Source organism: Tupaia chinensis, unplaced genomic scaffold (genome assembly GCF_000334495.1).
Source record: "Tupaia chinensis unplaced genomic scaffold, TupChi_1.0 Scaffold000627_1, whole genome shotgun sequence".
NCBI lineage: Eukaryota > Metazoa > Chordata > Mammalia > Scandentia > Tupaiidae > Tupaia > Tupaia belangeri.
Genome location: NW_006160147.1, coordinates 4,600,094 through 4,615,974, shown reverse-complemented (window position 1 = coordinate 4,615,974; position 15,881 = coordinate 4,600,094). Strand labels below are relative to the sequence as shown.

The window sequence follows — 15,881 nt, the reverse complement described above, 5'->3', positions numbered from 1 at the left end:
AAAGAGACCGGAAGAACACCCCAGCCTAGCAACCATGAGCCAACATCTTAGAGGTTTCATCAATAGCCTCCTCCTTCCTGAGTTGCTGAAAACCCAAATGAAGACAGATGGTGTGGTGGCAGCAGCAAAAACATGAGTTCAATTCATCATGTCCTTTTCTTTTCCTATTTCCATGCCTACAGATGAAAGGACAGACCACTTAGAGTTTGGGTCACCGGAACAGGGTGGGAAGGTGAACTCTGGTGTACTCTTTTGGAAAGGATTGTTGAGGGTAGCTGACCACCTTTTCTGAAATAATTAGACCAAAGAATGGCCTGGGGGCAGAAGAATGTACTGAATGATTTGTCAAAATGTCTCAGAGATCTCACACTCTCTGCCTGGGCAAACATATTTGGCTAGTGGGATGGGGAGGGGGTTCCCACGCCCTGAAAACAATGCTAGCTCCTCACTCCTACTCCAAATAGTTTTCAAGCATAAAAAAAGCACAAGTGGTTGCTTTGCTGCTCCTAATGTTATCGGATAATTTTTCAAATTCTTACTCAATTACATATCGTGTTCCTATCTGGAATCTCCACAGGCCAAATAGCCCTGCTTTCACATCGTGCCCACTAAGCCTGCAGAACAAAAATATCCCTCCCAAGTAATTCCAGCTCTCATAAACATGAGATCATTTTACATTAAGTTCTGTAAGAGTGTGTATGTGTGTGGTGCGTGTGTATGTTTGTGTGTGCACAGGTCGATGTGTGCCCTTTCTTTTAGGAAGACTTAAGGAGGAGATCTGAGGCCAGAGAAGGTTAAAAACTTGGGAGATTTCTCTTTCTGCCTAGATAATGATTAACTCTTTTGGTGATGAATCCAGTAAAGCTGGCATTTTGGGACTGGCAGTCCCGTTCCCTGGCCAAAACAGCAAAAGACAGCTCATGCACACATTTACTCTAAGAACGGGAGGGACTAGCAGATGGCGTAACAATTGCATTGCTGGACTCCCACATGACAGACCACAGTTTGAGTCCCGGACCTGGTGACTTGGAACTCAAGCCAGATGCGTGTGCAAGCATGTCCAAAATCCCAAGCGGAGAATGGAGGGAAAGGGATTGCAGCATGGCCATCCCTCTGGGAGGTGATTTCTCACTTTCTATCTCTCTATCTCTCCAATAAGCACATGTGTCCTATAGCAAAAAATCTCTAACAAAAAAAGGACAAATGAATTGGCACAAATTGGTTTCAGGCTCTGGCATGGGATGCAGTGCTGTAGTTGTAAGGAGAACTAGGTGTTTCAAAATTGTGTGGTTGCTGGCCTTCACAGATCAAGAATCGCTTTAATCAAAGTAACAGATGTCATCTACCCAAAATGCTTCGATGTTTGGTTTAAAAGTGCTGAGGGCAAAGCGCTAAGATTACTGACATCATCACAAATCACCAAATAAATAAGAGATCAAGAGATAACAGCACAATTGACTCCAACACAAGGTCTAAAACACAAAGCCAATTAATGTAATTTAAAGATGAAACCTTAAGCCAGGAGTAGAAGAGAAAAGTAGGAAGAACCTGTGGACTCCATCCTCTGGTTTCTAGCCTTTTCCTAGGACACTAAGGAAAATGGAGACTTGATTCGCCAACTCACTTTAGGAGAACCATTGGGGGAGTCATATGTCCTAAAAGTGGGGAAGCAGGGATCTGAACTCCTTATCCTTCTTTCCACTTTCCAGCTAAGAAGTTGAGAATCCCAAAGGTGGAATGCCTTCGCCACTATTTCGTTGTTAGTCCTCCAATGCCCTACAACCCTCCCTCCCTATGAATGGTATTTTTTAAGTTCTGTAATGATAAAAATATGAGCTGTCATGATTATTAATAGTACTCATTTTAAAACAACAGACTGTTACTTAGCCTATTCATTAGGTGAAAAGAAAACAAACATAAATGTGAAAACATATCAACTCAGTATTATAGCACACTTCATCACATCCTTGAAGACATCCCTCAGCCCACAAACGGCCTGACATAGGAAGAAGGATATATGAAGCAAGAAGACATCCTACATCCTTGGAGGGTCTGAAGTCATCTCACCCACAGCTCAGCTGTCAATTAAGCCTACAGCCACAATACCTGGTCCCAGTTTGCCCCTGCCCAGATATTAGGGATTAAAAGTCCCCCACTTCCTCATTTCTTTCATTTTCACTAAAGATGATCACTCAGCATCTTTTATTCTTTTTATTTTAAATTCAAGTACTGCACTCAATAACATAGATGTCTGTAAAACCAAGAGTTACACAAATTCCGCTGGCTCACCAACATGGCTGAGGAAAACCAGACACAGGAGAGTCTCTAAGCTTTCTGGAAGTCCAAAGTTTAACATACTTATCTCAATTAAAGTATGCATATCTCAATTTAAAGTATTCATTGCCCCTAGTGATTCAGCCAAGTCCACCCCCAGGCCCATCAAGTAACCATTCTTCCTTCCATTTCTCCAACTGTGAGACACATCCTCTAAGAACAAAATGTCCATCACTTCCACTGCCTGCCACTCCAGCTGCCACCACAACTGGGGTCCACCCTCTGTGAGCAGCAGCCCTGGCAAGCTCTGGGGCTGGGCAGGGTGTTGTCAGAGACTATAACGGTTTTGTAATTATAGGTGTGTCCATTTAAAGGGGACAACAACATCATCTTCAATATCTTAAAAAATCAAGAATCATGAAATATGAAGACTAGAGGTATCTTAGAAACTTTCTCATTTAACCCCAAATTTCCTACTTGGGAAATCTAAGATATAGGTACATCCAGTAGGTGTGGAACAGGAAGACAACACTGCACTTGCACTGACTCTTCTTGGTCCCAAGAAACTAAGAAAAAAGCACAACCACATGTATACTGCACTTCATAGCTTCAAAGATCTTTCAAACCCATTCTCCAACTGGGCCTCATGACAGTGTTAGGTCGGCCTGGGTTCATACTGTCTTCAACACTTATGAGCTGTGGGTTTGGTAGCAAGTTATTTAAGTTCTCTGTGCTTCATCTGTAAAACTGGGAGAACAGTAGCTACCTCTCCGGGCTGTTGAAATATTGATGAGTTAATGTATGCAAAGCACCTAAACAAAGCCTAGACAAAAGAAACACTCCTAAATATCATCATCATTATTACCAAGGGTCAAGATCATTTCAGTTTTATGGATGAGAAAACCAGGGATTCGAGACCTTAGGTGGGTAAACCCCAAAATCAGTTACAGGTAAATGAGAACCCAAGCTTTCTGCCTCCCAACCTAATACTCGTTTCCCTTTTCCTTAACCTGATGCTGCCTGTGTAGAAACCTATAGTTCAAGTGCCAGGCAGTACAATTGTGCTATAATCCTCTAGTGCAATGGCTACGCAGTGCCCTATTGGTGAAAATGTAAATGGGTTTTGCTTCAATTACAGAAAGTCTGAGTTTTGTTAAAATCTTGGGAATCTTTTTTTTTTTGGAGAGGTTTTCGCTATAGGGCGTGCACTCACCAGACAGACAGAGAGAGACATAGAGACAGAAAGTGAGAAATCACCCCCCAGAGGGGATGGTCACGCCGCAAATCCGTTCTCCTCCATTCTCCTCTCGGGATCTTGGGCACACATACACATGCGCCCAGCGTGAGTTTTAAGCCACCAGGTCTGGGACGCGAACCGAGGTCAACTACGTGGGAGTCCAACGACATAGCCATTATGCTAACTGCTGGTTCCCAAAATCTTGGGAATCTGAGAATTAATAGTTGTCTGGGTTTCCAAGGTAAGAGAAGTGACTGAAGAAAGCTGAGCATCTCAAGCATAGCTCTAGGGCAGGGATTCCAAGGACAGGCTGTAGCACAAAGGATGACAGAGAAACTCCATTTGGAGGATGGGAGACTCAATGGAGGTCTACAGTTTGTACTTGTATTTGCACGACGCTAATACTCACAATGCTTAATCTATTTTGACTTTCAAATACTATGAAAGAGAAAGAGGGCTTTTCAGTGGACAAGGGAGACAACCACGAAAGCGTGGTATCACTAAATTCCCACATCAGCCCCAACTCAGAAAACAGTTCAATCCAATTGACAAACATTTTGTGCTGACTATGTGCCAGAAATTGGACAGGCAGAAATTAATAAAAGACAGTTCTCCCTGAGGCGCTCAGTGAATTGTAAACAAAGACGTAAACGAATAGATGACAACGTAATATAACTAGTGCACTTATACAAGTATGCACAAGGACAGTGATGCTGAGGGTGCACTGATTAACCTTATGCCGAAAGCAAGGGGAAATGCTGAGGGATCCTGCACAGGATCTCTGGGCAGACGGCAAGGATACGAAGGGAAGCAGGGAAGGCTCCCTGGAGGTGGCGGCATCTGACTGGGGCTTTAAAGGACAAGTAACTTTGCTAAGTTTCAGGAAGAAGATTCATTTCAAAGAGGGGATGCAGCGCAGATAAAGCACAAAGTAGTTCAGCCCTGTGGTGGTATGAAATGTGAGCAAGATAAGTGGCAAGTAATGGATATACAATTTTTGTGCTATAACCTCAGTGGAATAATAAGTTGTTGTGGGATCAGTGGTGATATGTGTAAGAGAAGGGTCAACAGATATTTCCTGAGAGCCACCATTTGAGCTCTCTTAGCATTCTAGACCTATTATGAAGCTCTTAAAACAAGAGCTATTTATTTAGCATTTAATATTTGCCGTACACTGATCGACCACATCACACACATTCACAATACACAGCAAGATAGATTTTGTTATCTCTGTCACAGAAGAAGCTTGGAAGAGAAGCTGAGTGACTTGAGCAAAGTCATACAGCAAGGTGAGGCTGACAAGACTCCAAATGAGGGCTCATTCCAAAGCCTATATTCTTCGCATTGCATGACACAAGCTCAAAACTGTCCTACTAGAAGTCTAATAGAAAAGAGGGCCAGCAGGTAGCATGGTGGTTAAGGTGCTGAACACTCCCACATGGCCACCCTGGTGGCTTGCTTTCTCACTTTCTCTCTCTCTCTCTCTCTCTCTCTCTGCGTCACTCTCTGGTCAAATAAAAATAAATGAATAAATGAATAAAATTAAATAATAAATAATTATTGAAAAAAAGAAGTCTAATATAAAAGACTGAAGTACAAATATTCCCAACAAAAGGCAGTGCAAGAGCAATGCCATGTGAGATCTCTTAAGAGCAGTGTGGATGGAAAGAGGAAAGAGACGTTTCTGGTCAGGCTGCTCGAGGGAGACATCCTGAGGCGGAAGAAAGCCGGCAAAGGGAAGCAAAGGGCACTGGAGCATCCGCCCTATGGCTAGATTGAAAAACTGATCAGGGCAGAAAATTCCCTGCTCAAAGTAATGCAGGCAGGAGATTTCCAGGTGGGCTGTCTAGCTGATGAAGCCATAGCTGATACAGTCAGGGAGGTAAATCAGTGGGCCCACCCACATTTGATAGAGCCAATGAGATAAGAACCATCAGTGGGCCCAGCCAATGATCAACTGACATTAACTATAGGTGAAAAGTTTACAAACCTGGCAGAAAGTAGCTGCTGGGGCCTTTGAGTCACTTTCTCTGACCACTTATGCAGGCTCCTACCTCTCAGAAGTACACTTTCACTTTTACTTAATAAACTACCTTTTCCTTTCCCTATTGGCGTGTTTCATTCAGTTCTTTGTCTGAAACAGTGAGAACCTGGAGAGCATCGCAGAAGCCCATCCTACACCAATCTCAGAAGTCGGGCTTTACCACACCGGTGAGATTTCGGTCAATAAAGACGTGGGGCTGCATGGGGATTCCATGAATAGCACTCAGAACTCAGACCCTAGTGACAGGCAAAGCTCTAATATCTATTCCATCACTCACCAGCTACATACTCTGGGTAAGGTAAACTATGGAATGCCCTTCATGTCCCTTTCCTTTTCCTAAAATTGTGCTATGGGGAGCATGTGCTTACCAGAGAGAGACAGAGGAAATGAGAAAGAAACCCCTAAGGGGAGGGCACCCCTCCATCCCTTGTCCTCCATTCTCCTTCTAGGATTTTGGGCATGTGTTTTTTCAGTCTGCCGCATCTGAGACACAAACAGCACAGCTGGCCATGCGGAATTTAGCTGCCTTCACCACCACAACACCAGCTGGCCCCTTCACCTCACTTTCTTCATCAGCAAAGTGGGATAACAGCAATATTAGGGATCTTCAAAAGTTCATAGAAAATATGTATTATAGAAAACTGCATGGGAGCCCAGCAGGTGGCAAGGTGCTATAACCTCAGTATTGCAGAATAAGTTTTCCCAGCAAGTGCACGCACCCTCTGGTTTAAAAAAAAAAAAGAAAAAAAAGAAAGAGAGAGAGAGTCAAGATAGGCTTCCAGTCCTCTTTTTCTTTTTTTTTAATTAGACATTTTTGCTATAGGGCATGTGTGCTCACCAGAGGGACAAAGAGGCAGAAAGCGAGACATCACACCCCAGGGGGGTGGCCACGCCGCAATCCCTCCTCTTTCCATTCTTCTCTCAGAATCCTGGGCACCCGTGCACAAGCACCCAGTATGAGTTTTAAGTAACCAGGTCCAGGACTCAAACAGCAGTTGACCAGGTGGGAGTCCAGTAACATAACCATTACACCATTTACTGTTCCCAAGCCTCCAGTCCTCTTAAGGTAGAATGAGAGGGCTAGCAGGTGGCATGGTGGTTAAGGCGCTGGAATTTCCACATTGGCTGACCATGGTTCAAGACTTGGACCTGGTGACTTGGTTTTTTATTCTCCCTCTTTCTCTCAGTCTTTCTCTGGTGAAACTCAAGTTAAATAAATAAATAAAATAATTCTCTTAAAAATAAAAAAAAAAAGTAGAATGAGAGACATGGTTGAAATGTTAGGGGTGGGGCCAGCAGGTGGCATGGTGGTTATGGTGCTGAACTCCCACATGGTTCAACTCCCAGACCTGGCAACTTGCTTTTTCTCTTTCTCTCTGGTGAATTAAAAAAATAATTATTTATTGAAATTTTTAAAATCATGATTTGAAAAATATATATATTTTTTTAAATGACAGGGACAGTCAGTCTAAGAACCAAGGCCATATTTACCTGAAAAAGCTGAGATCTCTATTCAGCGGGCAATAGGGAGTCAATCATTAGAGGAAAGAAGCCATATTCATAATACTCTGACAGCTCTCTCATGGAAGCCCCAGCTCCTCCCCTTGGCATCGAGCTCACTGTGTACCCTTCCAAAGAGACACGAGGCCCTGAGGAGTGGTTTAAGTAAGGCCAAGAGGAAAACAAGCACAGTCACTTGTCAACTCCTAACATGCCCAAGACTTTTTTTCTTTTCTTTCTCCCTCCATCCTGTATCTGCCCTCTTAAAAACACAGTAATAGTCTAGAAATAATTATTAACCCAACTTCTTGGGAGGCTATTGCCTTTTTTCATTAGAGTTAAATTTTCCAGGACCCATTCTGGGCAGCTTGGATCATTATGTATTACCTTTTAAACTTTGTAATACCTGGCTCTTACTTATTTTTTAAGAATTATTTTATTTAACTTTATTTATTATTATTATTATTATTTTCCAATTTGATCAGAGAGAAAGAGAAGGAAAGTGAGAAAGCAAGCCACCAGGTCTGGGACTTGAACTGTGGTCTGCTATGTGGGAGTCCAGTGCCTTTAACCACCACACCACCTGCCAACTCCAGCTTTCAGTTATTTATCATCAAGCTAATCTCTTTACTTTTCTTGTCTTTGTTTTTTAATATTTTTAACAATTATTTTATTTACTTATTTATTTTAATTTGCTATAGGTCATGCGTGCTCACCAGAGAGAGACAGAGAGAAAGTGAGAAAGTAAGCTTCCAGGTCTGGGACTCAAACTGCAGTCAGTCATGTGGGAATCCAGTGCCTTAACCACCATACCACCTGCTGGCTCCTTTTTTTAAGATATTAATTGGCTGCATTTGATTCTAGAATCAGGCAACACTTCATTCCATGAAGCAGAATAAGTGGTCCCTCAGCAATTTCTTTTCTACAACATGATTATTATAGTGCTCTTTAATACATTTTAGTGAAAAGACATTTAGGGTATGTTCAATAACTTAACTGTGATGATTTCATGGGTATATAACATGCATAAGAGATTATCAAATTGTATACCTAAAACATGTGCAATTTATTAAATGTCAATTAAACCTCAAAAAGGCTGTTTAAAATACAGTATAGTTGTACCTCGATATCCAGGAGAAATTTTTCAGGATGCCAAAATTTGGAGATGCTCAAGGTCTTTATATAAAACAGTGTAGTGGGCCAGCAGGCAGCATAGTGATTAAGGGGCTGGACACCCCATGACCATAGCTTGAGCTCTGGGCCAGGCAGCTTGAAACTCACCCGGGTGTGTGTGTGTTTGGGTGCCCAAAAATCCCAAGAGGAGAATGAAGAACAGACTGTGGCATGGCCATTCCCCTGAGGGGGTGATCTCTCACTTTCCCCGTCTCTCTCTCTCACTCTCTCAGAAGCACACATGCCCTATGGCAAAAACCTTAAAAAATTAAATTAAATTTAAAAATGATGTAGCATTTGCATATAACCTTTGCACATCCTCCCAAAGACCTTTTTATTGAGAGAGAGATTTTTTGCTATAGGCCACGTGCACTCACCAGAGAGGCAGAGGGAGACAGAAAGAGAGAAATCATCCCCCAGGGGGATGGCCACACCACAATCCTCCTCCATTCTCCTCTTGGGATTTTGGGCATGCACTCACGCACCCGGCATGAGTTTTAAGTCAATGGGTCTGGGACTTGAACCACAGTCAACTATGTGGAAGTCCAGCAATGTAACCATTATGCCATCTGCTGTTCTCCCTCCTACAGACTTTAAATCATCTCTAGATTACTTATGATACCTACTACAATGTAAATGCTCTGTAAATAGTTGATATACTGTATTGTTTAGGGGATAATGACAAGGAAAGACGTCTGTATGTGTTCAGTACAGACACAATTATCACAGGTCTATCTATATAGGACACATCAGAAACAAAGTTAATATTTCCCACCTGTGGGGGCCAACAGGTGGTATGGTGGTTAAGGGCACTGGACTCCCACATAGCCTACTGAAGTTAAATCCCAGACCTGGTGGCTTACTTCTCGCTTTCCCTCTATGGTCTAATTAAAAATAAATAAATAAAGTTAAATAATTCTTTAAAAAAATTTTTTTAAATAAAAAAAATGTTTTCCACCTGTGGTTGGCTGATTCAGAAGATGCGGAACCCACAGATTATCAGATTATCGAGGGCAGACTATAAAAATTTCGTAATTCATACAATTATCAAAAGTATAACATTTTATTATTAATAATATACTATGCTTATATTACGAACCTAGATGATAGTCATAACAAAAATGTAATTGGAGATATCAAACCCATAATTCTAAATAATTGTATCAACTCAAGTGATTACATAGAAATGTATACCCAGGTTTGTGAAACTTTGGTATGGAGGATTTTTTTTTTTTTTGAGATATTTTTGCTATACGGCGCACGTGCTCATCAGGGAGACAAAGAGAGACAGAAAATGAGAAATCAAACCCCCCCCCCCTCAAGGGAGATGGCCATGCTGCAATCCCTTTTCCTCCATTCTCCTTTTGGGATTTTGTGCACGCACACACACATGCCCAGCATGAATTTTAAGATGTAGGGTCAACTATGTGGGAGTCCAGCAATGTAACCATTACACCATCTGCTGGTTCCATGGAGGACATTTTTGAAAAAACAGAAATAAACCTATATTCATAGCAGCTTTATTCCAATAGACAAAACATGGAAGCAACCTAAATGTTGACGAGTATTTGAATGGATAAACAAAACGTTGTATATACATATAATGGAATATTATTCAGCCTTAAAAAGGAAGAAAATTCTGACACTTGCTACAACATGGATGAACCTTGAAGATGGTAACGCCAAGCAAAAAAAAAAAGTCACAAAAGAACTATTCTCATGTGAATCCACTTGTATGATGTATGACGTACCTAGAGTTGCCAAATAGAAAGTAGAATGAATGGTGGTTGCCAGGGGCTGGAGACAAGGAATGGGGAGTTATTGTTTAATGTTATAGCGCTTTCATTTTTTATTGTTTTGTTGTTGCTGTTGTTTTCATTTGTCAGAGGGTGCACACACTCACCACAGAAGAGACAGAACAACATAGAGAGAGAGAGAGAGAGAGAGAGAGAGAAAGCACCCCTCAATGAGGCATGGTCATGCTACAATCCCTTCGCCATTTCTCTATCCTGTCAGGACTTGGAGCTCAAAAGCACACTCACCAGGTATGTTTTTCAAGCTGCTGAGCCTGGGATTCAAACTGCGGTTGGCCATTTGGGATCTTGCTTCCTTAACCACTAAGCCAAAGCCCCCCCGCCAAGAATTTCATTATAAGATGAAGAATTCTGTGGATGGATGATGGTGACAGTTATACAACAATGTGAATATACTTAGGACTATTGAACTATATAGGTAAGAAAGGTCAAGATGGTAAATCTTATGTATGCTTTACTACAATTAAAGAAAGAAAGAGAAATCTGAGCGTTCCTACTCATTATTGTAAAGGGTATTATTTTGAAAATTGTTTTAATGTTTTGAAGTGCTCCCATTATTTATTTTAAATTAAACAATTTTCAAGGTAACTGCCATATTCCCCAAAAGGTCATTTCTGGAGCTGCCACCATAACAAGTTAAACTGTTCCCTTGAATTTTATTAACCATGGAAAGCTACATTATCAACTGCTTTTTCCCCTGCAACATGACATAATATTTTCCTAATGTGGCTGTCAGAGGTCTACAGTGTAAGGTAAACCTTTCTTCTTCCCCTGAAGAAAATCTCTTTTCTGGACGGAGAATTCCACAGCGGCCATGGAAAGCCCTGAACATGGGAGTTTATGAGCCAGGGTCTAGCACCTGCTGATTTTAAGAGGGGTGGACTCTGCATATCAGGGCTAGCCCCGACTCTGTAAATTCATAGTGGAGAAACGATCGGGGCTTGTCTAAGCTCTCAACCTGTGCGCTGCAAGATGGATGTAGCTCTCACTGCCAACCATATGAGCCTCTCCAAAGGAAATTTGTTTCCATTCTCCAAACGAATGCCTGACACTGGAAAAGCTAAGGATTCCTCAAGAACACTGTTTCTAACAATTAAGACTTTGCAATAGCACACAGCATTCCCTGGCTCCCAGGCCACCACCTTCCCCCAGAGTCCTTCAACTTGGAGAAACAGAGCACTTGAAATTTTTCTAAGAGCTTCATTTTTTTTTCCAGGAGTTCACCTTACTGCAGAGTCACTGTTTTCCCTGAGCAAGGGAAGAAAAGCCCTCAATCATCTTGCAGGAAGATGATAGCAACTGCTTGGGGATTCCAAGGAGATGTTTTACTGCAGCTTTTCACAAACTGATTATATTTAAAGCTCCCTTGGGGAGTAGGGGCTGGGACTAAAGACGCTTCATAAAAGACCTTTGTTGGCATGAGTGGAGAACTGCTCAGACCTCCCTGGGGAAGGAACGTGTTTAAATATCAGCAATCAGCATTCCCAAGTGCCAGGGCACACATCATATGACTAGTTTTAAATTTCATCTCCTGCCTTCAACAGGTCTGGAAAGGGTTAAACTGTTCCAGGCAAGGGCCTGCGCTTTTTCTATCAAAATGCTCCAGATGGAAATTACAAAATTTCACTTCTCAGTTCTGTCATGCAAACACACTATTCTCCTAAGACATTTAAAAAAAAAAAAAAAAAGACAAGACCCCTAAATGTTCCCAAGAAAGCGAATTTGACCGCTCAGTACAGTGCCACTCTGTTTGAAGTGACTCCTCCTGGAATATTTGCATTAACTGTCAATCTCAAGCTTTCTGGGAGAAACTCAAGGTATAGAGAGAGCAAAAGAAAGAGGGTCTTGCATAAGGAAAAGACAATAATAGATGGAGCGTATGCAGTCATCTGAATTTTTCCAAATGTCACCTAGACGGTCATCTCTGGTAACCAGCCCTGCACCTCACCTAACCTTTGGCTGTTATGATATCAGCAAAGGCCAATTATAGGCAAAAACTCCAGGTTATAACCATGAATCTATCCAGGGTTGTCAAGAATTTCCATTACTGTAGATAAAAGTGCTTGATAAATAACAAACGATGTAAAAAGACTAAGTAAGAATATTATTGCTTTCGAGTCAGACACTGAGAGGCATGAACTTTCAAAGGAATCTGAACACCCACAAACCAGAAACAATGATGGTTTTTAAGAAGGCGATACAAGGCAGGCTGACTAAGGAGGCACGCCCCTCATAAAACCACACTGGGGTAGGGTTAGGACTGCAGCCTCAGAAGTCCTTTAGGGCACATGTCAGCAGGTGGTTTAACAGGAGGCAAAACCCAGGGATAGAGAGGGTTCCATAAAGGATGACTTGATTCAGGCTATTCTGACTGAAAAGCAGGACCCAGGACTCTGGTCAGAGACACACACAGCAGTGGCCAACAATTAGACCGTTGACCTGTTCATTTTACAGAAAGGGGAACTGATGTTCAGAGGTTTAAATAACTGCTCCAACATACCTTTTGTTACTACTGGATGGATTTAGCCTAGAACTCAAGCTTCATTCTTGTGTTTGCTATCATTTTATAGCTGGTTTGGGAAATGAATGTGCAATGCAGCCTCAATAGTCAGACCAGTTCAACAAGGTGCAAGGCTCATTGACAGAGGGGTCACATACCAATATTGAGCCCTCCTAAGTGCCACACATGTGCCGCCTGATCAGTATATATCATCTCATCGACTCCCCACAACTACCTTAAGAAATGCATATTATTTTGCCTGTTTTCCAAATTAGGAAACTGAAGCTCAGACGAGTCATGCTAACTTGCCTGAGGTGCAAAGCCAGCGAGTGGCATAACCAATATGTAGTCCGGTATCCCTTTGACTCTAAAACCTGCACTCAACCACCAAGCCAAACTGCTTTGCTGCTATAGCCATCTTCTTTTTGATCTTGACATCTACAATAGAAGTAAGGCTGGTAGCACCATGAGTCCCATATAACACATAAAAAGCTGAAACCTATAATAATTCTGACCAAGGTCTTCCAGCTAGTAGGGAGGCGGGGTCGCAGAACCAAATCAGAACACAAGCCCTTCGTCTTCAAGTTCTGTGCTAAAATATAAACTCCATGTGGGTGGGGATTTTGTCTTCACTGCTGTTATCACCAGGCCCCAAAACATACAGTAGGCACCTAATAATTGGTGAATAAAGGAATGAAATCGAGCTGCTATAGGTTAGTGGCATGACCTTGGACGGGCTTCTAAGCCTCAGTTTGTTCAGTGAACAGAAGGTGACAATACAACCTATTTTCTGGGTTGAGGTTAGGATTAAGCGAGGCCATTCACATAAAGCACTCGGGGCAGGCTGGAACATAACAAGCCACCAAAATGTAAACTATTAATGTTATTCATTGACAGATTTCTGACTCCTTATGAATGTTTAATTTTTTCTCATCCTGATCAGATGATGTATCATAGTAAAGATACAGTAGGGAATTGGGAATCAGTAAATCTGGTTCTGTTATAAGTTCTGATCTGCCACTACCTAGCTGTGTGACCTTCAGTTCTCTGTACTGTCCTCCGCTAGAAAATGAGGACTACACTATTCAGCTCAGTTCTACGAGCATTCACCATTCTTCTCTAAGGAAGACAGCATATTTGACTACCTATACCATTCTATGATCCCATGTCAATGTAAGAATATCAGAGCAAAGCAAAAATCCTGCTTGTGACAAGGTTGAAGAGACACCCCAAAGAGCCCACTGCATTACATCATCTCAGTGAGCACTATTTGTAAATATACAATGTGCTTAATTTCAGGACACTCATGAGAAATCTTTTACCAATAAGAAATTGACAGACACAGTTCTATTAACGTCTATCATTTCTAAACGTTCCAAAAAATTAAACATGTAAAATCACTTTGCACCTTACTCAATGGCATGCTTCTAGAGAGAAATGTGGGAAAGTCAAAGTTATTAACACTGTCTATGGCTGCAGTTAAGAACACAATGTGTTTTTTTGTTTTATTGTGTGTTTTTTTAAATGACCTATCAGGTTAAAACTGCAGGGGGGATTCCAGGAGCAGAATGCAGTGCATCTGGACAGGACATGGAGGCCAGTGGCCTATTGTTTACCAAAACAAGCCTGGATTATGAACAGTGACAAGAGGCCAAGACCTCAATTACAACTCAAACCACACCTCTCTCAATCCCTGTTCAACTGGGGCTATCAATCAGTCAACTCCCCCATCTCCATAATAAACCTACCAATATGAGCAGTCAAGTGGATAGAAGGTTCCTTAGGGCACCTCCAGCATTGACCAAACTGGTGACATAAAAAGATTCTGCAGGCACAATGGGGACTTCCAACTACCTTCCAGCCTTCCAAGAAGGGATAAGGGAGTTGCCCATTTCACACTCTGTCCCTACCCCACCAGAGGCAATCATTAAAGGGGAGACATGGCCCTTCCCAAGTCCTCTATGATAGGAAAAGGTCTCCATGCATTGGTGCAGGGAAAGAAGGAGGGGCCCCTCTCTCTATACTCTGAAACAAAGGAAAACCCAGAGCTCCAACCATGTGGTGTAACATTCAAGGCCACCCACCTCTCCCACTCCCCAGCTAAAGTCTCAATGGGCTGAAGCCACATGGCTCTTCCCAGTGACTGGCCAGAAAGGGCAGTGGCTTTCACAAACATATGCTTGGGCTCTTTAACAGGCAGGAACTCCTCCTCAGGGAATTATTGATTAAGAAAAGGCTACCTGGGCAAGGGCTCTGATTCTGGAGCAAGTCAGGCAGTCAACTAGGTGAGGAGACAGGCCACTTGGTTTCTCCAGGTCCACATTTTGCTTTACCCTTCGCATTTTTGCTGAGAGATGAAATGGGGCTTTAAATGCATGCATGCTGGAGCAGAGGGCAACCACACAGAAGGGTTAAACAATTATGTCTTCCCATTTTTCAGAATCATCAACGCCCATCAACCCTAATAACCCAACTCTATTCAGATTTGAGTGAGGGCGGAGACCAAGTGTGGACAGCCTTAGTCTTTCAGCTCTCTGTATGCAGGGTGACCAGGGACCAGACCAGTACAAGGTATACCCAAGGTGGCTTTGGACTTTCTGTGTCTATTGCCATGGCAAACCTCATGTTTTAACACAGCGCATCAGAAAATACCCCGCCTCTCCCAGGGCTGGCCAAAGGGTACACCTTCTCAAGGTTGCCTTTCCCTGCCAGGACTCTTCTTCAGCCTCTGAAATAAATGTCCTAACACCTGTCAGATTTCAGATGTCCTTCAAGGAAACCTGACCCAAACACCGGGAGGCAAATTGCTGCCTTTCTCTCTCCAAGAACCTCCTGCCCCTCCCCCCACGCTGTCAAGCCTAGGAGGAAAGGGCTTCTAAAATAAAGGCCAGCCTCATAAGACCCTCCTAAAGCCTACTCCAAGAAATCTTTTCCAGCGCCTGTGGCCCCTGGCACTGCCCATCCGTCGGAAGCTCAGACCCACCTATGAAACCACCTCCGGGCACAGCATGCCCCCACCTGCTCCACCCAAAGAAACGTACAGTCTGCAAAGCGGGTGGAAATACATGCCTCAACAGTCCACAGAGCATATGCACTACCCTATTTTTCAGAGCCCTTACCTTTGACCTGAGTGTCGTACTCTGCTATGATCTCCTTATCCTTTTTGAATTTGGCTGGAGACGTCATGTTTTCCTTCTTTCTTCCAAAATCGAAATGAGAATTTGATAGATCCACGGGAAAAAATCCAACCACCGAAATCAATACCTCCAAGATCGTTTCTCCTGAGGGCTGAAGGGGCCCCCCGCGGTGGTCTCCAGCGCTCCGGGGAGCGCGGGCTGC

At 42.7% G+C, this 15,881-nt stretch overlaps 1 protein-coding gene across 5 annotated transcripts in view; it reads right to left on the bottom strand.

Annotated features, from left to right (window-relative positions):
- The window catches only part of SRGAP2 (SLIT-ROBO Rho GTPase activating protein 2), a 288,633-nt gene extending 272,758 nt beyond the window's left edge, over positions 1 to 15,875 (bottom strand). For all 5 annotated transcript variants that reach the window (XM_014591898.2, XM_006159270.3, XM_006159271.3 and 2 more), the window contains exon 1: positions 15,662 to 15,875. In XM_014591898.2, coding sequence (XP_014447384.1) covers positions 15,662 to 15,728 — 67 coding nt within the window. In that variant the 5' untranslated portion in view covers positions 15,729 to 15,875. The remainder of the gene's footprint in view (positions 1 to 15,661) is intronic.
- Positions 15,876 to 15,881: the final 6 nt, after the last annotated feature.